This window comes from Eurosta solidaginis, chromosome 1, assembly GCF_040869045.1.
Source record: "Eurosta solidaginis isolate ZX-2024a chromosome 1, ASM4086904v1, whole genome shotgun sequence".
NCBI lineage: Eukaryota > Metazoa > Arthropoda > Insecta > Diptera > Tephritidae > Eurosta > Eurosta solidaginis.
In genome coordinates this window covers 99,846,587-99,868,750 of record NC_090319.1, presented here as the reverse complement: position 1 = coordinate 99,868,750, position 22,164 = coordinate 99,846,587, and the positions used below count along the sequence as shown (strand labels likewise).

At 41.0% G+C, this 22,164-nt stretch overlaps 2 protein-coding genes and 1 pseudogene across 5 annotated transcripts in view; 1 reads left to right on the top strand and 2 right to left on the bottom strand.

Moving 5' to 3' along the window:
* Tsp96F (Tetraspanin 96F) overlaps window positions 1-4,129 on the bottom strand; it is an 85,144-nt gene extending 81,015 nt beyond the window's left edge. Inside the window, exon 1 of the mRNA XM_067759332.1 lies at window positions 3,719-4,129. Within this exon, the coding sequence (XP_067615433.1) occupies window positions 3,719-3,784 (66 nt within the window). The 5' untranslated portion in view covers window positions 3,785-4,129. The remainder of the gene's footprint in view (window positions 1-3,718) is intronic.
* Window positions 1-22,164, top strand: part of Ask1 (apoptotic signal-regulating kinase 1) — a 129,814-nt gene that overhangs the window by 24,337 nt on the left and 83,313 nt on the right. For 2 of the 4 annotated variants that reach the window (XM_067759326.1, XM_067759325.1), the window contains exons 1-2: window positions 12,727-13,398; window positions 13,467-13,661. The exons of 1 other annotated variant lie outside the window; for it this stretch is intronic. In XM_067759326.1, the coding sequence (XP_067615427.1) occupies window positions 13,255-13,398; window positions 13,467-13,661 (339 nt within the window). In that variant the 5' untranslated portion in view covers window positions 12,727-13,254. Of the gene's footprint in view, window positions 1-12,723; window positions 13,399-13,466; window positions 13,662-22,164 lie in introns of those variants that run through there. One more of the 4 variants, XM_067759329.1, reaches the window with a different exon arrangement.
* On the bottom strand, window positions 5,777-10,851 carry LOC137237432 (uncharacterized; annotated as a pseudogene).

Sequence of the window (22,164 nt, the reverse complement as noted above, 5' to 3'; positions counted from 1 at the left end):
ACCGACCTATGAAAAGAAATCGCCGCTAGGTGGCGCAAGGATCGATATATTCAAGAAAATTGTATTTGTGGTCCGATTTGGTCCATATTTGGAACATATAATACATACAAGGATAGAAAGCGACTTATGAAAAAATCGCCTCTAGGTGGCGCAAAGATCGAGATATTCAAAAAAATCGTGGTCCGATTTGGCTCATATTTGGATCACATAATACATGCATGAATAGAAAGCCACCTATGATGTCCGATTTGGCTCATATTTGGAACAAATATTACATACAGTCCGGTGGAAGTGACATCAAAATATTTTGGAGTTGGAGGAGGAACAAGCATACGTGGCGCAGAGTCGAGTAAAGTCTTTGGAAGGATTATGTATTGAGGACTTAGATTGTAACAAATTGTCAGGAAAGAGTCCTTGTAATAATGAGTCACTAAATGAACTAAATAGAATGAGAAATAATAGGCAATTAAATAGACTAAAAACTTGAAAATAAAATAATTTTAAAAAAATTTTAAGATAAACGGTTTTATTGCAAACAATACTTACATGAAATAATAATAATACTAAAAGCTAGAGAATAATTAGGTAGGTCCTAGGCGCTAGTCATCCTTCACACTCCTCATCAATTTAGGGTTTTGATCAGACAAAAGCGTTGGACGCGTACAATTTCTATTGATAGTCATATATGAGACCAACTGAACCTTAATCAGGGTATGCTGCGCTTCACATTTTTAGAAATTCACGCGCCCAACGCGCTTAATTGTCCGATCAACGCCCTAGATTGGTGAGGATTGTGATGACTAGTACCTAGGACCTACCTAATTATTCTCTAGCTTTTAGTTTATTATTATTTCATGTAAGTATTGTTTTCAATAAAACCGTTTAACTTAAAAATTTATTTTAAAATTTTATGAATTTGAAAGCAATAAATACCTATCCGACTTGAATTCATAAATATGTTGGATTGCAAATTTAATCGGCCTATAAATTTAGCTGGAACATCAAAAAAAACAAAGATTCCACAAACCAGGGCTGATTTACTGATAGGTAACAGGAGGACTAAGCGGGAGTCATTGGTGCCGTATGTCGTATCGCTGTAGTCGTATCCCTAACGTAATCAGCTGTTTATCGTTACGACGGTAAACCAAAAACCAATTGGTTGGCTACGATACGGTTACGAGCTTAGCGGCACCAATAATCGATTGCATTGATTCCCATAAGGTTGTTCGAATCAGCTGTTATAAGGTTACCGATACCGTTACCGATAAAGCACCAATGTCTGCAGCTTTAAGCCGGAGGTATTGGTGCCGTATGTCGTATCGCTGTATCCGTATCCCTAACGTAATCAGCGTTACGACGGTAAACCAAAACCCAATTGGTTGGCTACGATACGGTTACGACCTTAAGCGGCAAATACACGACACGAACATTTCCGCGAACATTCCGCAATCTTGTTCGCAGCTTTGGCCATACACCATACGAACTTTTGGCCGAACATTAGTTCTCTTTCAGACAGCGATGAATACGGACAACAATTGTGCTGCAGCAATATTGCTCGCTGTGGCAAATAAGCGTAAAAAAAAAGAGAGAAGATCACAATCTTTAATAATAATCTTTGCTTTTTACTTGCCACAATGATGGCAAAGATTTATAAATTTCAATAAATTCACTCAGAAATTTTTTATTGTCCATTTTACTTTTCCGCGCACGTCTGTTCCGTTCAGAAATTACTACGATTATGAGCTATTTCGCCATACACGCACGAACAGTTCGCGCAAATGTTCGCCAAAAATTAAAATATTTTGATTTTTGGCGAACATTTGCGCGAACTGGCAAACACCACCATACACGACAGAAAAGGTCGCAGAAACATGACATAACGGGAATGTTGGCGGAAATGTTCGTGTCGTGTATTTGGCGCTTTAGCGGCACCAATAATCCATTGCATTGATTCTCATAATGCGGCAATTACCCACCGACGTTTGCCGTACGTACGGCCGTTTGTCGTACGAAGCACGTTTGACCGAACTCTCAAGCCCGTAGGAATCAATGTGTGCGTCTGTGTACATGTACATAAGATATTTGTGTGTGTATTGTTTACAGATAAGCACTGTTGCCATTGACCATTTTGCATGTATGCTTATGGAAACATCAACTTTTTCCAATTTAATTTTTGATATTGTAAAAGGCCGGAATACTATTAAATAAGTATAAATAGATTAAATATTTATAATCAGCACTTTTACATAATTATTTCGAATTATTTTCACAATTTTTCAAACTTTAATTAGGCGTTTTTGCATAAAATTGCAAACGGTCAAAAATTAGCGCACAAAAGTTTACTAGGCAACTCTGTCTAGTGAGAGAGCGATCAGCTGACACGTTCTTACGGAAAAAATCAAAATTGTTTTGATTTCTACGTTCCGGGCTACGTACGTACGGGCGTTGCACGTCGGTGAGTTTTCGTTTACATTGCACACTCATAAGATAGGTCGTGTCAGCTGACACGTTTTTTCTACGTACGTTCGTGAGTAACCACGGCTTGAGGCTGGTCGAATCAGCTGTTATAAGGTTGCCGATACGGTTACCGATAAAGCACCAATGTCTCCAGCTTTAATGGTGACTTATAACCATAAAGCCATAACCAGATAAATCAGCTGATCGAACCTACTTTATGGAAAGGAATGTAATGGATTAATGGTGCCATACCATAACGCTAACGCCATAGCCAATCAATTGGTTTTTGGTTTCTCGCCATATCCATAACCTAAAAATATTTGAGTTGGTGAATTTAATAACTTTTTTTAGATTTTCTTCATTGTTTTGGATACGTTATGACCAAGAGACTTATTTTTTGTGGAATATGTTTATAATTTTTTGCGTTTTCATCATTTTTATGAAATTTTCACGATTTTTAGGTTAAGGCACCATTAATCGATCACATTGAGATTGTTATGGATATGGGTATGGTTACGACTATGGCGTTAGGGTTAAGGAAGTTTAATTTGGCTTTTAGTAGTAAGCCTACCTTAACAATCAAGCACGTAAAGGCGACAGAAATTGTAAGTACAGAGTAAGAAATATGTCAAGCAATAGGTAACAAAATCATGAACAAATGTAGGTACATAAATAGTTACCTTCAGCACAAATTGATGCATGAGGATTATGTATATATGTACAAATGCGTGTATGTATGAACTTTTGACTTATTGACATAGTCAACTTATGTTGTTATTAAAAATTAGAGTTAAAGGCAAACAAACCGAAATGCTTATGCAAAATGTACCTACATAAGTACATATGTAAAGAACATTGAAATCAATCAATCAATTGATAGTAAAATTTGTAGGTAGGTATGTATGTATATAAATGCATTTTATTATTTTGTAGGTGACTCTGAAGGATTATACTTAGGTATATTACTTTATTCCATTTAGGTTATTTTCACTGCCTCGAACGAGGGAGTTCCAGTTCTATGTTTATGAAAATCTCATTGAGTATCGCACGAATGCAACAAAAACACACACACACACATCCATCCTACATCTATATATATATGTACAGAAATTCATTCCTTTACAGTAGGATATTCGTAAAACATCTCATTCAACTTTGTACCTTAACATACACACATAAATCCATAGATACATTAAACACCCACTTACCCAGGTGAATCTCATCTAACATACATAATTGCCTCCATATAGTAAGTACATACCCAAAATAAGATATTTATGAGCACCATCAAATATTTTACACATGAACAACACCCGTTTAAGCCCATTTCTGCGCTTTGTTTTATGCTTTTACTATGTGGGTATGTATGTATTTTTTATTGCTTTCTTTTGCCTTTCTTTAAGTAGATAGGCATGTATTTTTCACATTGAGAAAACACTTCACTTCCAAACAATGTCACATAACACCTTGCCGTGTCGAAATTTCCATCTTTTTGTATAAATTTTTTGCGCTTATTTAATTATTTTCCAATTTTTAAGCACTTTTTAATTGAGCATTTGAAGAATTATTTGTAATTTTCTACTACACTAATCTTCAAAAAATTTTAAGCACTTTGCTATTGTCGTTGCTCCTGCTGTCGCCGCTGCGCTTTCCATACGTCGTGCTGCGTTGCTTTTCTATTCAATTCTGCACAGATGACATGATATGAACTTCTCGCTCTCTGAGAGCGCGTGAAAATGTACATTTTTTATAATATTGGCCATAGATACCATCATGCTCAAAATCAAATTTGGGCATTTCAGAATAACTTTGGGGTATTTTACATGGTAAAGGTTTAATTTATAATTTTCACTGAAAACTTACTCAAGATTGTCAAATGGGATATCAAAAAACTCGAATTTTTGTCAGGATTACAAATCCGAAGAAAAAATAACTATTTTTCACCCGTGGAAAATTTATCAGTGACAACACCTTTCATCGAAGGGCTGCACACGAAACGGGTTTTGATAGCAGCTTTCGATTGGAGAAAAAGTCAGCTTCTTAGTCTTCGCATTGATGTAAATGGATGCATAAAGGCCAGGTTTTTGTGGAGCGTTGCAACATTCCACTTTTGGCAGCTGAGATAAATTGTAGGTATACGTATAGGTTAACGCAACATGTATAATTAACAGCCTTTTGCGGACGACAACGCAGATACTTCACCATGTGATCTAATTTCGTAATTTCTTATAAATTTTTTGCGTTTTTTATTGTATGTGGATATACATATGTATGTAAATAAACATTTTGGTCGCATCAAAGTGAAAAAGGGGCTAGCCGTTCATTGTTATCTTATGGCGGTGCCAGCGCAACAAAGCAAAGCAACGCAATCGAAATATATTATTTCATATTTTTTCACTTATCTACCACAAAATATTTCTACAAAACTTTGCCTTTTTTATAAATTTTAATAAGTTTTTTCACCTTACTTCCTGATTTTTTGAAAATAATGAAACCGAACGGATTTCTTGGAGTTTTTCTTTTTTGGGTAGTTTAGGCAACTCTATAGCCATCTGATGTGCAAGACCCATTCTTGGAAACGAACGAACTTTTGTTTACAATCGAATGAACTTCAAGACCCATTTCTGGAAACGAATTGAGAGAGAATTAAAGCTGGAGTCATTGGTGTCGTTTGTCGTATCGCTGTAGTCGTATCCCTAACGTAATCAGCTGATTATCGTTAGGACGGTTAACCAAAACCCAATTGGTTGGCTACGATACGGTTACGACCTTAGCGGCACCAATAATCGATTGCATTGATTCTCATAAGGTTGGTCGAATCAGCTGTTAAAAGGTTACCGATACGGTTACCGATAAAGCACCAATGTCTCCAGCTTAAAGTTTCGTATCATGTCATCAGTGCAATTCTGTTTTTGCCTTCGTGTTGTTCACTCAGCAGAGTTCATTCATTTCTCGTTTTTCAGAATGGCGTTTTTTGAGTACGTTTTTGTGAGGGAGCCAAGCAGAGCTGCCACGGTAGTAAAAATTTAAAATTAATAAAAATGAGTTTGTTGTTCAAAGTTCGTTGCATAATCATACTAAATACCTACATTCCCACAAAGAAATCATCTTAAGAGAAAATAATTAAAAAATGTTAACAACAGTTGAAACTGTTAACAGGTCAACATTGAAATTGGTAGGTGTGTGTGAGTCACAAGAAGTATTCACATGCAAAAAAGTTGTAATCTAGCAAAAACTTCTGATTGTGTAAAAATTTTCTGACATAATAAAGCATAGCTTCATCTGACTTCAGAACCTATGGGGCGTAATCATAGTCAAGTTAAAGTATGGGGCTAAAAAAGCTAGCTCCTCTTCCATGAAAAATTCCAATTAGGTCAATCATAGTCGCATTAGTGACAGCTTTTTCTGTTAGACCTGTAAGATTAGAGTGGAAAAACTCAAATATGTCAACAAAATTAGATTTTAATTTATTAGTAGATTCGGAATTTTATTGGCTCGACACATACGACTTTGCATCGTGCGCTGCCAATCGATTACATGTGTTTTTATCATATATGTAATACTATATTGCTACAAAGAGCTAAGTACATGCCCAAACATTAGAGTGCCTATATATTGCTGTTTAAACGTTTTTGTTTTTGTATTCAATAATCGAATGTACCTAAATTTAAATTTTTTCTTGTCACACTTATGCTGCTACAATCACAGAAATTTTATAGGCTGTCTTGTTTTGAATTCGAATTCAAAACACATTGCGAGCATTTTCTTTTAGCAATATAGGAGTATTACATATATAGTTTTTAGGGAGAACGACATATCGGAATTCGGAAATTTTCAACTTTTGCTACATGCAAAGCATAAAAAAAGAAAAGACATTTTGCAAGTGAAAATCTTATTCCCACTCGTTGGTATTTTTCGAAAGTTTTTCACAATTAAAAACTGCATTTTAATAATTGGATAAGACACAAAATATGTAAAACCTAGATTACATATAAAGAGATCATCTTCATTTTCATACTCAACTCCTAATCGTTAATTCAAGAACTAAATTTCACACATAAATTGTTTCCTTCGATAATCGGTAATTACAAAAAAAAAAATGTTTTTCATAGACAAGGAACCATCTGTAGGGTGTAATCTCTAAGTGGAAGAGAAACGTGAAAATTTGGCAGCTAATAATCTAGTTCCTAGGGATGGGATACTGACTTAGTGGATGTGTATAATACGAATGTTTCTAATGCTTGTTTTTCACTATGTCAAAATCACTGACATCAAATACTGACTTAACTGTCACCATGGCAATTTGGCGTCAAATGTGTTTTCATTACATACTAAAAACTGGCATGAAGTCGATATAGCAGTGTGTGCCAAAGGCTGTCATCAAATTGTGGTGTCAGTCGATTGACATACAGTTTTCACCACTGATGTCAAACGTTAAGTAAATATTTTTGACAGCCCGTCCGCTGATACATTCTTTTGGACCAAAAACAATTTTTTTTTAAGTGGGCGTGTTCTTCATCCGATTTTGCTAATTTTTATTTAGCACATATATAGTAATAGGAGTAACGTTCCTGTCCAATTTCATCATGATGCCTTGAAAGACTGCCAAATTACAGCTTGCAAAACTTTTAAATTACCTTCTTTTAAAAGTGGGCGGTGCCACGCCCATTGTCAAAAATATTACTTATATTCTATTCTGCGTCATAAGGTCAACCCACCTAGCAAGTTTCATCCCTTTAGCCGTCTTTGGTAATGAATTATCGCACTTTCGGTTTTTCGAAATTTTCGATATCGAAAAAGTGGGCGTGGTTATAGGCCGATATTGTTCATTTTAAATAGCGATCTGAGATGAGTGCCCAGAAACCGACGTACCAAATTTCATCAAAGATACCTCAAAATTTACTCAAGTTATCGTGTGAACAGGTAGACGGACGGACGGACATGCCTCAATCAAATTTTTTTTCGATACTAATGATTTTGATATATGGAAGTTTATATCTATCTCGATTCCTTTATACCTGTACAACCAACCGTTATCCAATCAAAGTTAATATAATCTGTGTGCAAAGGACGCTGAGTATAAAAGAACTCACGCGAAAAGAGCAGCGCAGGTTGTTTCATCCCTGCTCCCCTTGGCAGATACCTCAGATCGCGACATCTTTAAAATATCCGCCACATCTTGCAATTGAGCCTCCTTCAAATTCCGGTGCCTGTATTGAGGCGAAATAAAATTCCAGGTCCCTTCCCAGACCTCTACTTCCTGTACTAGCCTCTCCGTTTGCTCGGCTGCCCATTTTTCGGTCAGTCTTCTCACCCGCCTCTTTTTTTCAGTGGTACTACCGACTGGGTCAACGAAATTTTAAGAAGTTGATTAATCCATTACGTCAATTTTAACTTTAAATGCAACAAATTAATAAATATACTTTTTTACAAATTTTATAAAATTTACCTTTTATATGTGATGTGTGAAATCAGCTGTGCACACGTTTAATGACAGATTTGCCAGCACGTTGGCAAATCTATTTTGTGTGTCAAACGTTGCTAACTGCGCTGGCAAACTGAAATTTGGACGTTTTCACTTGGATGCCATTTTGTCTGAGAGTGAGCTGTCAAACCTGACTGCAAACGCAACTGACACTATTTGGCAGCCCGTTTTCATTATTTTGGCAACATTTGACAACATATATGCCATAATGAAAACGAGGCTTAACAGTGCTAGCCCAAATTTTATATGATAATGGGCAAGTCGAAATTAGTATAACCTGCAATGTCTGAACTGCTGTTTAAATTTACAAACGCCTTATCTTGCGCGATTGTGACGATGCTCGCTTTTGCATCAAAACTTATGCACATGACAAAATATATCCTGATGAAATTCAGTGCTATTATTGGAAAATCGGATATTTCTAGAAATGTACATTGTTTACATGTTGCGAGATTATCTTAATTTTCGTACTTAGCTCCTAATATTTACTTACTTACTTAATTGGCGCTTAACCGTTAATTTTCGTTCGCCGAGAGAGGACTTTACTTTTCAATTGCCTACCTAGTCCAAAGTAGCTTTTATTGGCAGGATTGATTCTTCGCTGGATTTCAGTGCTGATGTTGTTGCTAGTGTTGATGCTTGTTTCCAAATAAACGGAGTCTTTTACTATTCCGAAATTATGACTGCCAACAGTATCGTGGTTGACAAGGCGCGTATGCGCTGACTCTTTGCTCGATGACAGCAGGTACTTCGTTTTGTTCTCATTCACCATCAAACCCCTCTTTACCGCTTCTTTTTCCAGTTTGGAGTAAGCAGAACTAACAGCGCGGGTATTTACGCCGATGATATCAATGTCATCAGCATATGCCAGTAATTGCACGCTTTTATAGAATATTGTTCCAGTGCGGTTAATTTTCTCCAGCATCCAGTTAAAGAAATCGCACGATAGTTGGTCACCCTGTCTGAAACCTCGTTTAGTTTCGAACGGCTCGGAGAGGTCCTTCCCAAGTCTGACTGAGCTGATGGTGTTGCTCAACGTCATTTTGCACAGCCGTATAAGTTTTGCGGGGAAACTAAATTCAGACATAGCGGCATATAGGCAGCTCCTTTTCGACGAAGAGGTGATGTGTGTCGATTCTCTTTTCACGGGTTTTTTCCAAGATTTGGCTTGAAGGGACCTTATATGCGATATTAAGAAGGCTGATTCCACGATAGTTGGTGCATTTTGCAGTATTCCGCGTCTTGTGGACTGGGCAAAGAACACTTAGATTCCAATCTTCGGACATGCACTCGTTCGCCCATATTTTGCGGAGAAGCTGCTGCATACGCCTTACCAACTCCTCGCCGCCGTACCTGAATAACTCCGCAGGCAAGCCATCAGCGCTGACGGCCTTGTTGTTTTTCAATCTGGTTATTGCTATTCTAACCTCATCATAATCGGGCGGGGGGACATGTATTCCATCATCATCGATTGCGGGATCGGGTTCGTCATCTCTGGGCGGTGAAGCGCTGCCTCCATTCAGGAGAGCAGAGAAGTATTCCCTTCATAATCTTAGCACTCTCTGGACATCAGTTACAAAGTCACCGTTTTCGTTCCTACAGGAGTTTGCCCGGGTCTTAAAACCTTCTGTCTGTCGCCGTATTTTTTGGTAAAATTTTCGGGCGTTATTCCTGGTGGCTAGCAGCTCAAGCTCCTCGCACTCACGCCTTACTGATTCTGCTTTTTTCTTCCTGAAAAGGCGTCTCGCTTCCCTTTTCAACTCACGATAGCGTTCACACACTCCTCTTGTTGCGCTCGCTTTTAACGTAGCGCTGTAGGCAGCATGTTTTCTTTCGATTCCAACGCGGCATTCTTCATCGTACCCGTTGTTTTTTCGTGGCCGCCGGTAACCAATATTTTCCTCGGCGGCAGTACGAAGTGCTTTGGAGATATGCTCCCACTGCTCCTGTATTCCTTTAGGCTGAGTTGTGCTCTCAGAGAGCAGGTGTGAGAGTCGAGTTGCGAAATTATTGGCAGTCTGTTGTGATGGAAGCTTTTCGACGTCTAGCTTTCCTTGTGTTTTTTGTTCCTTGGTTTTAGCTGCGCTGAGGCGGGTGCGTATTTTGACTGCAACGAGATAATGGTCCGAGTCGATGTTAGGTCCTCGGATCGTACGCATATCTAAAACACTGGAGGCATGCCGTCCGTCTATCACAGCGTGATCGATCTGATTGCGAGTATTTCGATCGGGAGACAACCATGTAGCTTGGTGTATCTGTTTATGCATGAACCCGGTGCTGGGTATGATCATGTTTCGAGCACCGGCAAAGTCAATCAGCCTCAGTCCGTTAGGAAAAATTTCATTGCGTAGGCTGAACTTTCCGCCTGTAGGGCCAAAAACACCTTCTTTGCCCACCCTGGCGATAAAGTCGCCAAGCACGACTTTTATATCATGACAGGTGCATCGTTCGTATGTGCGTTTTAATTGTTCATAGAAAGTGTCTTTCACTTCATCGTCTTTCTCCTCTGTCGGCGCATAGGCGCATATGAATAATATATTAAAAAATTTTTCCTTTATTCGGATAGCGGCTAGACGCTCGTCCACAGGCGTGAACGCCAGAACTTGGCGACAAAGTCTCTCTCCCACCACGAATCCGACGCCGAAACTGCGCTTATTCGTATGGCAACTCCAATAGATGTCACAATTTTTGATCTTCTTTCTTCCTTTCTTTGTCCAACGCATATCTTGGATGGCGGTGATGTCAGATGTTGCTTTGACGAGGACATCAACCAGCCGGTCATCTGCACCAATCCCATTCAGGGAGCGGACGTTCCAGGTGAATGCCCTCAATTCATTGTCCTTCAAACGTTTGCCATGGTCGTCATCAATAGAGAGTGTATTTATCCGAGGATTGTTGGTATATTTCATTGGAGTATGGTTTTAAGTGGCGGATCCCAAGCCCAGCGCACAGCCCGCTCAGCGGGGGTGAAAATATTACTTGCACGATTATATAGCGAGCCGCTTACTCCAAGAGAGACGCCCGCTTGCAGCCCCATCTAGAGGTGTACAGACGGTGCCGATGAGATCTCCCCGACTAGCCCTTAAACCGATTATGTCAGAGTGGCATAGCCAGGTTGTCGCCTTCTCACATTAGCTCACCGCTAAACGTATGTTTAGCGGCTACCCAGAAGATACTTGGCCACAAGCGACCAGCAGTAGTGTGCTGCTTGAACCGCATGCAAAAGAATCGCTTTGGCCATTCCCAGGTGAATGGCGGTCAGAAGATATTTCGCGTGCCATCTCCAAATGAAAGCACGAGTTAGAAGAAACACGTGCAAATTTGACAGCTTGAAATTTAGTTTCTAGGGATGGGACAAAAGTAAATGCGTAGACATCGATTTAAGAATAATAAGATAAACAAACGAGAAAAACATGATTCAATTCTCTAGTATACTAGAGGTTTGTTCTTCAATGACGGCAGAGCTTTGACACTCCCAAATTAAAAAATCTGGCCGGGTTGCTTTTACGAAGTAAGGAAAACGGGCAATAATTCAATCCCTTTTAGCGAAATTTGTAGCAGAAAAATACCTTTAGTAGTATATTGGTAGTGATAATAAATTTGTAAATGCCAACAGGTTTTGGAGGAAATATTCATTTTCCACTAAATATTACGTGAATTGATAAAGAGCTATGTGGGTTTAGAATTTTATTCAAAAATACACTATATCAAAATTTGTTTCAAAAACTCCCTATATGAGCATAATTTCAATGCATTTTGACATAAGAGGGAATTAATGAAAAGCATTCTGAGTCGTTCTTCAATCTAATTCTAATATAGGGCGTTTTTGTGACATATCATGAAATGGGAAGTTTTTGAAAAATATTTTGAGATAGAACGATATTGAAAAGGCAGCCGACATGGTCTGACAAAAAAAAAAATAAATAAAAGAAAATGGCTTATTGTCTTAGAACTTTATATTCCGGTGTTGACTTTGACAGAAGAGTTCAGCTTTTATGTAGTCCTACTCAGGGAGTATTCACCTTTTGATTCTGAAATTTCGGAAAGCTCTTTTACGTCAAGTATTCATGGGGGTGTTCCGGATAAACCGTTAATTTTGAATATTCGGAACAGATTCGTTTGATACTACCTCACGAGGTCCGAATGAACACAATATTCAAAATATGAACCGACTCCTCAAATTCTAAAATGGAGACGAATGTTCCGAACATACGGAATGAATGAGTTAACATGCTTAAGGAGTACGTCTGGCAATTATTTACTTATGTAATTTTATGTGAATCGATTTACTAGTCCAGTTTTTGACGTTGAACGATGAATTTTGAAGTGGTTTAGGTTTCGTATGTTCAGAGGGTTAAGAAAATGCACGATTCCTTGGTGTCCGTACTTTTCATAAAACCTATATTCAGCCACACTAATAGATTATGGCGTAGTCAATAAATTCCTCATAAAGTTAAAATAAATGTTCTAAGGAATTATGCAGTTCAGTACTTATCGGGTATTTGTAAACTGATTGCTTCCTATTTATACTACTAATATTTTTGAAAAATCGCAAAGAAACAACACATTTAACGGATATCAATTCGATTTGGGAGCAAAATGGCTGCAATTGTCAAAAAATTTGTCTGTCGAGCAAACTTCTTGTGATTGAATCATGCGAGAATAATAACGAGAATGCCGTGTGGGCATTGTATTAACTTCACACTGGAAACGACCGATAGTATCGGTTTTCGATATCCAGACGATAACATTTCCTCCAAATTTTGCTGTCAAAGGTCCGTGAACGCTGCCAGTTGACATTTCTTAGTTTTGCTGAAGAAAGAAAAATTATAAAATTGAAAATTTCTTATTTATTTGCGGAATTATAGACGGTTTGTGAGCAAAAGAACCATCAAGGATTGGTTGAAGTGATTTTGTATTTTGAAACCTACAAAGAATACCACAAAAGTGCATACAAAGAAAAGAGTAGTACAAATTATTGTCAACCTATAGCAATAGCAATTGAATAAGCACGCGAATTCCAATGGTGTATCGCAATTGTTTCTATTGTTAAAACGCGGATGAGGAGGCTGTGCGTTGAACCTACTCAAGTCGTGTGTTGTGTTTTAGTATGTAGGTGTAAAGTTTTGTTAAAGTGAACTGTAACTTCGAATGCGGTGTAAGAGTAACAAATCCAGAGGAGTCTGGCTGGGAAAGTGTGCGCTAAAGTGTAATAGAAAGAAATATTGTGTGGGTAATCACAAAGGGAGTGAGTTACAGGTGGGCGAAGTAGAGGTCTATGCGTAGGTGTTGTACTAATCAGAAAAAGACGAATGCAAAATATCGAATATAACAAAATGGATGTGGCTGTTGTGATCGATACACAAATCGCTGAATATCTGGAGGATCGGAAGTGTGCGCTTGACGAAATGAAGACCGCCATACAAGGAGTGGGGGCGAACTTTCAGCGTGTGCAGGTAATTAAGAAATGGCTATAAGCCAACCTTCCGCAGAGTTCGGTTAGTTAAATATTTTTATTTTACAGTTCGACAAATTGGATTTTGGCGAAACTAACACTCTGGAAACCTTCTACAATGCAGATGTGGCAATCATTGACTTGAGTATACTTGTGCAACAGCGTTCACTTTCATATCATCTGGGTGTTCGTGAAAGTTTTGGTATGAAAGAGAATATTGTAGTTTACAATGATGTCCAATCCAAGCAGACATTGTGCCTTAAGGTGGGTGCAACGCTAGAAACTATTGTTATTGAAAATTGTTAGCATAATTAACAGCTTGAAATTGCTATAGGGTTTACAGTTTATTAACGTAATAATTTCACACAAAGCACGACGAGATAACAAACAGGCGTAAAGTTGTTGGCACTTTTTTTTGCAGATATTACGAGCTGGTGATAAGATAAATATGTACTTTTTTTCACTTGCATAAGGCGGCCACTAAACAGTGTTATTGCAATTAAACGCAACTGTACAATTAAACCACAGATTTCTATGTATATATCCAATTAATAGTCTGAACAATTTTTTAAAGCAAATCAGCGAATGAGAAAAACTAAATTCAACTGATAGGGATGCAAAATTTTGCAGACAGTAAAACCATAACGATCTTAGGTACGGTCAGAATTGCACATTTTTCCCGGGGAGTTAATTGGCAAAAAAAAAAAAATATATATATATAGATTTCTTGAAACTCTTGGTGCTGTTCCTAAAAACGGTATCGTTCGTATGCAATTTGCAATATTCGTAAGTGCACAAATAAAAACTGATTTCACACTTTTAGCACATGTGTAAAAGCTCTTGCATATGAAGCGTCCGTAAGGTCATTGAATCCGCCTCGGCACATTTCATTCCCGCCGGGAGAATTCAAGAAAACCGGCCCCACTTCCCGGGGGAGGCCGCGAGCTTAGCGAGGGAACGCGACCTTATAAGACAGCTTGATCCAGGCGACCACCAAATAAGGGATATAAACCAACGCATCAGATTGCTTGTGGACGAACACAAGCGGGCGAAATGGGAAGAGCACCTAAGAGGTTGTAACCTCTCTACCGGTGTAGGTAAACTTTGGTCCACCGTAAAGTCCCTATCGAATCCGACTAAGCACAAAGACAAAGTTTCCATTGCCTTTGGCGATAAGGTGCTGTCGGATGCGAAAAAATGCGCGAGCGCTTTCTGCCGACAATATATAATGCATCCTAAGGTCGACAAAGATAGACGGAGAGCCAATAGACACGCACATAAACACAAATTCAGCGCGTCACCAATTACCATCACCGCTAGACAGGTTGAGGACGCCATTGGTCGCGCTAAACCATCCAAAGCAGTGGGCTCAGACGGTATAGCCATGCCGATGCTTAAAAACCTAGGGAAAGAGGGTTTCAAATATTTAGCGCATGTCTTCAACCTGTCTCTTTCCACCTTTGTCATACCCGAGAAATGGAAAATGGCCAAGGTGGTCCCGCTACTAAAGCCTGGGAAACCAGCTAACGTAGGTGAGTCTAATCGTCCGATATCTCTCCTATCGCCAGTGGCAAAGACGCTTGAAGCCATTTTGCTCCCTTATTTCCAAGCACATTTGCAGCTAGCCCCTGTTGTTGTTGTTGTTGTAGCAGTGCTTCGCCCCACCTAACAGACGCGACCGATCACAAACTGTCATCAATATCCTCTAACGGGAGTCCAAGGAAACTTGCTGTTTCAACAGGGGTGGACCATAGGGAAAGGGGTGTTAGAGGCGTTGGTTCCACATTACAATTAAAGAGGTGGTTGGTGTCATGTGGGGACACATTGCAAGCGGGGCATACATTTTGTATGTCGGGGTTGATTCTGGATAGGTAAGAGTTTAACCTGTTACAGTATCCAGAACGAAGTTGAGCCAGAGTGACACGCGTTTCCCTGGGGAGTATGCGTTCCTCTTCCGCAAGTTTTGGATACTTTACTTTGAGTACTGGGTTCACCGGGCAATTCCCGGCATAAAGGTCCGACGCCTGTTTGTGGAGTTCACCAAGGACCTGCTTGTGTTTTTTCGCTTCATACGGCTGTGTTCTCAGATGCCGTATTTCCTCAAAATGCTTACGGAGATGACTCCTTAAGCCCCTAGGCGGTGCTGGCTCGTCAATCAGATGTCTGTTGGGATGCCCAGGTTTCTGGGTATTCAACAGGAACTGTTTGGTCAGCATCTCGTTTCTTTCCCTGATGGGGAGTATTCTCGCCTCATTATGTAGATGGTGTTCTGGGGACATAAGAAGACAGCCCGTGGCAATTCTGAGAGCAGTATTTTGGCAGGCCTGTAGCTTCTTCCAGTGGGTAATTTTTAGGCTTGGCGACCATATGGGTGACGCGTAGCACGTAATCGGCTGGCTAATTGCTTTGTATGTAGTCATGAGCGTTTCTTTATCTTTTCCCCAGGTACTGCCAGCAAGGGATTTGAGGATTTTGTTACGGCTCTGAATTCTCGGAACAATTGCGGCTGCGTGCTCACCAAAATGTAGATCCTGATCAAACGTCACACCCAAGATTTTGGGGTGTAGGACAGTCGGTAGCGTAGAGCCATCGACGTGGATGTTCAAAATGGTCGACATTTGGGACGTCCATGTTGTAAATAAGGTCGCGGAAGATTTAGTCGGTGATAATGCCAGGTTTCGCGAGGCGAAAAAACTGGAGAGATCAGGGAGGTAGCCGTTTATTTTATTGCATAGCTCATCGATCTGTGGGCCTGGGCCTGTGGCCATTACTGTGCAGTCATCGGCGTAGGAAACGATTGTGACTCCTTCCGGTGGTGAAGGTAGCTTAGATATGTAGAAATTAAACAAAAGTGGGGATAGGACACCACCCTGTGGCACCCCTTGTTTAATTCTCCTTGGCTTTGATGTTTCGTTTCTAAATAGCACCGATGCCTGCCGGCCACCCAGATAATTTGCGGTCCACCTTTTAAGACATGGGGGAAGGGTAGACCCTTCCAGGTCTTGCAGTAACGAGCCGTGGTTGACCGTATCAAAAGCTTTTGATAGGTCTAGCGCTACGAGTACTGTTCTATGGTGGGGGTTTTGATTTAAACCGCAATTTATCTGGGTGCTAATGGCATTTAGCGTGGAGGTAGTGCTATGGAGTTTTCTGAAGCCATGCTGATGGGAGGCTAGTTGCAAATTTGCTTGGAAATAAGGGAGCAAAATGGCTTCGAGCGTCTTTGCTACTGGCGATAGGAGAGATATCGGACGATACGACTCTCCTATGTTAGCTGGTTTACCAGGCTTTAGTAGCGGGACCACCTTGGCCATTCTCCATTTCTCGGGTATGACAAAGGTGGAAAGAGACAGGTTGAAGACCTGCGCTAAATATTTGAAACCCTCTTCCCCTAGGCTTTTAAGCATCGGCATGGCTATGCCGTCTGGGCCCACTGCTTTGGATGGTTTAGCGCGACCAATGGCGTCCTCAACCTCTTTAGCGGTGATGGTGATTGGTGACGCGCTGAATTTGTGTTTATGTGCGTGTCTGTTGGCCCTCCGTCTAACTTTGTCGACCGTAGAATGCATTATATATTGTCGGCAGAAAGCGCTCGCGCATTTTTTCGCATCCGACAGCACTTTGTCGCCAAAGGCGATGGAAACTTTGTCTTTGTGCTTAGTCGGATTCGATAGGGACTTTACGGTGGACCAAAATTTACCCACACCGGTAGAGAGGTTACAACCTCTTAGGTGCTCCTCCCATTTCGCCCGCTTGTGTTCATCCACAAGCAATCTGATGCGTTGGTTTATATCCCTTATTTGAGGGTCGCCTGGATCAAGCTGCCTTATAAGGTCACGTTCTCTCGCTAAGTTTGCGGCCTCCGCCGGGAAGTGGGGCCGGATTTCGGGAATTCTCCCGGCGGGAATGAAACGTGCCGAGGCGGATTCAATGACCTTGCGGAAGGCACACTCCCCTTGGTGGGCATCAGTCGGGATAGGGAGGGCAGCAAAGAGGTTGTCTGTAAAGGATTTATATTCTCCCCACTTTCCTTTTTTAAAGTTTATGAAAGTGCGTTTTTCGGTGATGATGAAGTCGGCGGTACGCTCGAGCGAAACAAGTATAGGCAGGTGGTCGGATGCCAATGATACCATCGGCTGCCAGTTGACGCAGTTTACGAGTTCTGCGCTCACGATTGAGATATCTGGCGAACTGTGACAGCTTCCTACCATACGTGTGGGGGCGTCTCCGTTTATTGTGCAGAACGTCGTTTCTTCTATTTGATCCGCCAACATCTCGCCCCTACTGTCCGCCCGCAAATTTGAATGCCATAGATCATGATGGGCATTGAAGTCGCCTAAAATAATGCGATTGTTTCCAGTGAGTAAGGCTCTAATATTAGGGCGGTATCCACCGGGGCAACAGGTGGCAGGGGGGATGTAGATGTTGATGATTTCTAGGTTTGCATCGCCTGACCGGACAGATAGGCCTTGACGTTCTAAGACGTTGTCCCTGCGGTCGATGCCAGGATCAAATATGTGATATTGCACAGAGTGGTGTATTATAAACGCGAGGCCGCCTCCATTTCCGCTCTCGCGATCTTTTCTGTGGACATTATACCCAGAGCAGGTCTGCAATGCAGTTCGTGCTGTGAGTTTAGTCTCTTGAATCGCAGCAATGCGGATGTTGTGCCGCTTCATGAAATTGACTATCTCCGTAATCTTCCCAGTTAGTCCATTACAGCTTAACTGCAGAATTCTGAAGTGCATGAGGGGCGACGTCGCCACTCTGGGGGTAAGTGACGGGTGACTACGCCTGGGTTGAGGAAGGCCAGGACGCAATTGCTGTTGTGGCCCTGGGACTGGGCGTCCTTGGGCAAGCATTGGGGTACCCGGATGATTTGGGTTTGCGACCTGGCAACATGGCGCGATGAAACCCGTCGAGGGGTTGCCGTCGCGGAGACCAGAACATCTAGGAAAGTGGCACCACCCGAGGCAGGAGCTGCATTGGGCGGATGTCGCAAACATATATATTCTGTGCTGGCAAACGGTGCAAACGGAGGTAGGGACTAAGAGTCTGTTTCCCTGACCTACACGATTGCTGCCGGAAAAGAGGGGGGGAGAAGACGGGGGCATGGGCTGTTGCTCAGCATTGCTTCCGACTCTACTACGAAGATTGTAGTTATGAGTGGTAGCAGCTGTTTGAGTTGTTGGCGCCGTAAGGCGCGAGCAGCAGCGGGTACTTGTTGTGGCTTGCTGAGCAGCGGGGCTGCTGGAAGGTAATGGGGGGCGCTTAGACGTAGACTACGGGGCGCCCTTGGGCGTGAACAGCAAGGAGCCACAAAAGATTTATAAAAGTTACGTGGACGTCGGGTTTTGGGATCAAGCCCAGAACAACCTGTCCGATGCAACCATCCCTTACACGAGACACACTGAACAGAGTATGACCGTCCTAAAAAGATTCTTTTCCGGCAGATGCAGCAAAACCATTTCTCAGGACCGAGGTCAGGAGACGGACCCGGATTGGATTCGATACCTTCCCGGAGCAAGAGAATATGGAGCAGTCCTGCTGCAAGGAGCTGCTGGGAGGATGACAATTTGTGGGAGGGACGAAACAAATTAAATGGGGTTACACTGAAATGACAGTCCTTGGTCGAGGAAAATCCCGAGTCGCTCCGGTACATAGAACCGACTGCCTTGGGAAGCGGCAGCTAGCCCCTCATCAGCATGGCTTCAGAAAACTCCATAGCACTACCTCCGCGCTAAATGTCATTAGCACCCAGATAAATTGCGGTTTTCAATACCCCCACCATAGAACAGTACTCGTAGCGCTAGACCTATCAAAAGCTTTTGATACGGTCAACCATGGCTCGTTACTGCAAGACCTGGAAGGGTCTACCCTTCCCCCAAGTCTTAAAAGGTGGACCGCAAATTATCTGGGTGGTCGGCAGGCATCGGTGCAATTCAGAAACGAAACATCAAAACAAAGGAGAATTAAACAAGGGGTGCCACAGGGTGGTGTCCTATCCCCGATTTTGTTTAATTTCTACATATCTAAGCTACCTTCACCACCGGAAAGAGTCACAATCGTTTCCTACGCCGATGACTGCACAATAATGGCCACAGGCCCAGGCCCAGAGATCGATGAGCTATGCAATAAAATAAACGGCTATCTCCCTGATCTCTCCAGTTTTTTCGCCTCGCGAAACCTGGCATTGTCACCGACTAAATCTTCCGCGGCCTTATTTACAACATGGACGCCCCAAATGTCGACCATATTGAACATCCACGTCGATGGCACTACGCTACCGACTGTCCTACACCCCAAAATCTTGGGTGTGACGTTTGATCAGGATCTACATTTTGGTGCGCACGCAACCGCAATTGTTCCAAGAATTCAGAGCCGTAATAAAATCCTCAAATCCCTTGCTGGCAGTACCTGGGGAAAAGATAAAGAAACGCTCTTGACCACATACAAAGCAATTAGCCAGCCGATTACGTGCTACGCGTCACCCATATGGTCGCCAAGCCTAAAAACCACCCACTGGAAGAAACTACAGGCCTGCCAAAATACTGCTCTCAGAATCGCCACGGGCTGTCTTCTTATGTCCCCAGAACACCATCTGCATAATGAGGCGAGAATACTCCCCATCAGGGAGAGAAATGAGATGCTGACCAAACAGTTTCTGTTGAATACCCAGAAACTGGGCATCCCAACAGACATCTGATTGACGAACCAGCACCGCCTAGGGGCCTAAGGAGTCATCTCCGTAAGCATCTTGAGGAAATACGGCACCTGAGAACCCAGCCGTATGAAGCGAAAAAACACAAGCAGGTCCTTGGTGAACTCCATAGACAGGCGTCGGACCTTTATGTCGGGAATTTCCCGGTGAATCCAGTACTTGAAGAAAAATATCCAGAACTCGGGGAAGAGGAACGCATACTCCCCAGGGAAACGCGTGTCACTCTTGCTCAACTTCGTTCTGGATACTGTAACAGGTTAAACTCTTACCTATCCAGAATCAACCCCGACATACAAAATGTATGCCCCGCTTGCAATGTGTCCCCACATGACACCAACCATCTCTTTAATTGTAATGTGGAACCAACGCCTCTAACACCCCTTTCCTTATGGTCCACCCCTGTTGAAACGGCAAGTTTCCTTGGACTCCCGTTAGAGGATATTGATGACAATTTGTGATCGGTCGCGGCTATTAGGTGGGGCGAGCATTGCTACAAAAACAACAAGCGTCGAAACAAACTCACCAAATAATCCATCAACGATATTTACAATTATAAGACAATATTAATAACTTGTGCCTGATTTTTATTTAATTTAATTTATTTTATTTATTATTACGGCTGTTTAGGCCTAAAACTTAAACTACTAAGTACAATTCATTATTATATCATTTATTTCTATTGAATATGCTGTTGGAATGCCATGTGATTCCGATCAGCATATTTACTGGCGTAACAAACGGACGAGTCTGGGAGCCAGTCATTTAAGGAAGGTTGGAAAACACGCGTTTCCAATCCTCCAGGGCTCCCAGCTTAAGGCAACAAAATTTGGAACTTATATTTTTCAATTATATTTGTATTTTAAGCTGTCGGAATGTATTGGTCTCCGATCAACACAGCTAAACATGTCTTTGTATGTTGGAAATTGAAGTGTACCCAATCACCCCTCAACTTTGTTTAGTAAAGACGCTGTCGGAACGCATGAAGATTCCGATCAGCACATCTCAAAATATATTGGGAGGTTGAAAAGGACGTGTTTCCAATCCCCCTGCTCCAACTTTTGTTTGACCTTATTTTGGTTACACATCATATAATTTTATTGTTATATCAATGCTGTCGGAATGCGAGTGATCCCGATCAGCAACAGTAAATATAGGCTGAAAATACCGAATTCCAGCGACATTTGTTGTTGGAACTGTCTGGAGTTACAGGTGGCGACTGATTTTCTTTTCCTTAGGGCCGGGTGCATTGTATTTTGCTGCTACCAGTATTACCATTCCCTTTTCGCGCTCCAGTATCGGTATGTCATGTAAAAAATAAAAGAAAAAAAAACTTTATCTTATTGGAAGGGTTTTACAATGCTCCAATAAACTTTTTTTAAAGGTATTGAAGTTATTACTACTTTTTATGTGATTAGGAAGTTCATTGAAATATTTCAGGCCCTTATAAAATATATTTTGCTTGTCCACTTCTGTTTTGAAAAGAGGTAATCTAAAATTATTGTTTTCTCTGATTACGTATGAATGTGCATCATTTACATATCTAAGCTTTTCGCTGAGGTATGTTGGTAATTTACCGTGCTTAATATTAAATACAAATTTCAAACTGTGGTAGAATATGAGCTGTTTTATACTCAACCAGTTTAGTGCTTTTATCATGTTATTAATGGGAGTATCATACCTCATGTTTAATATAAATCTCATAGCTTTATTTTGCATAACTTGTAGCTTATCTACCATAAAGAATATTGTGGGACAATATATGAAATGCGGCGATTATACACTTTCAGTTTGTATTTTCTACTGATAAATTTGCATGACCTTTTCCAAAAACCAATTTTCTTGCCTATTTTGGCAACTATATAATCAATATGATCATTAAATTTTAATTTATTATCAATCTGAACCCCTAAGTACTTGAAAGTTTTAACTTCGTTAATGTTTGAGTTCATTATTTTTAGCTCGATATTACAAGATTCCTTATTCATCGCTCTAGATATGACCATAAAATGGGTTTTATTAACATTAAGTTTAAGCTTATTGTTACAA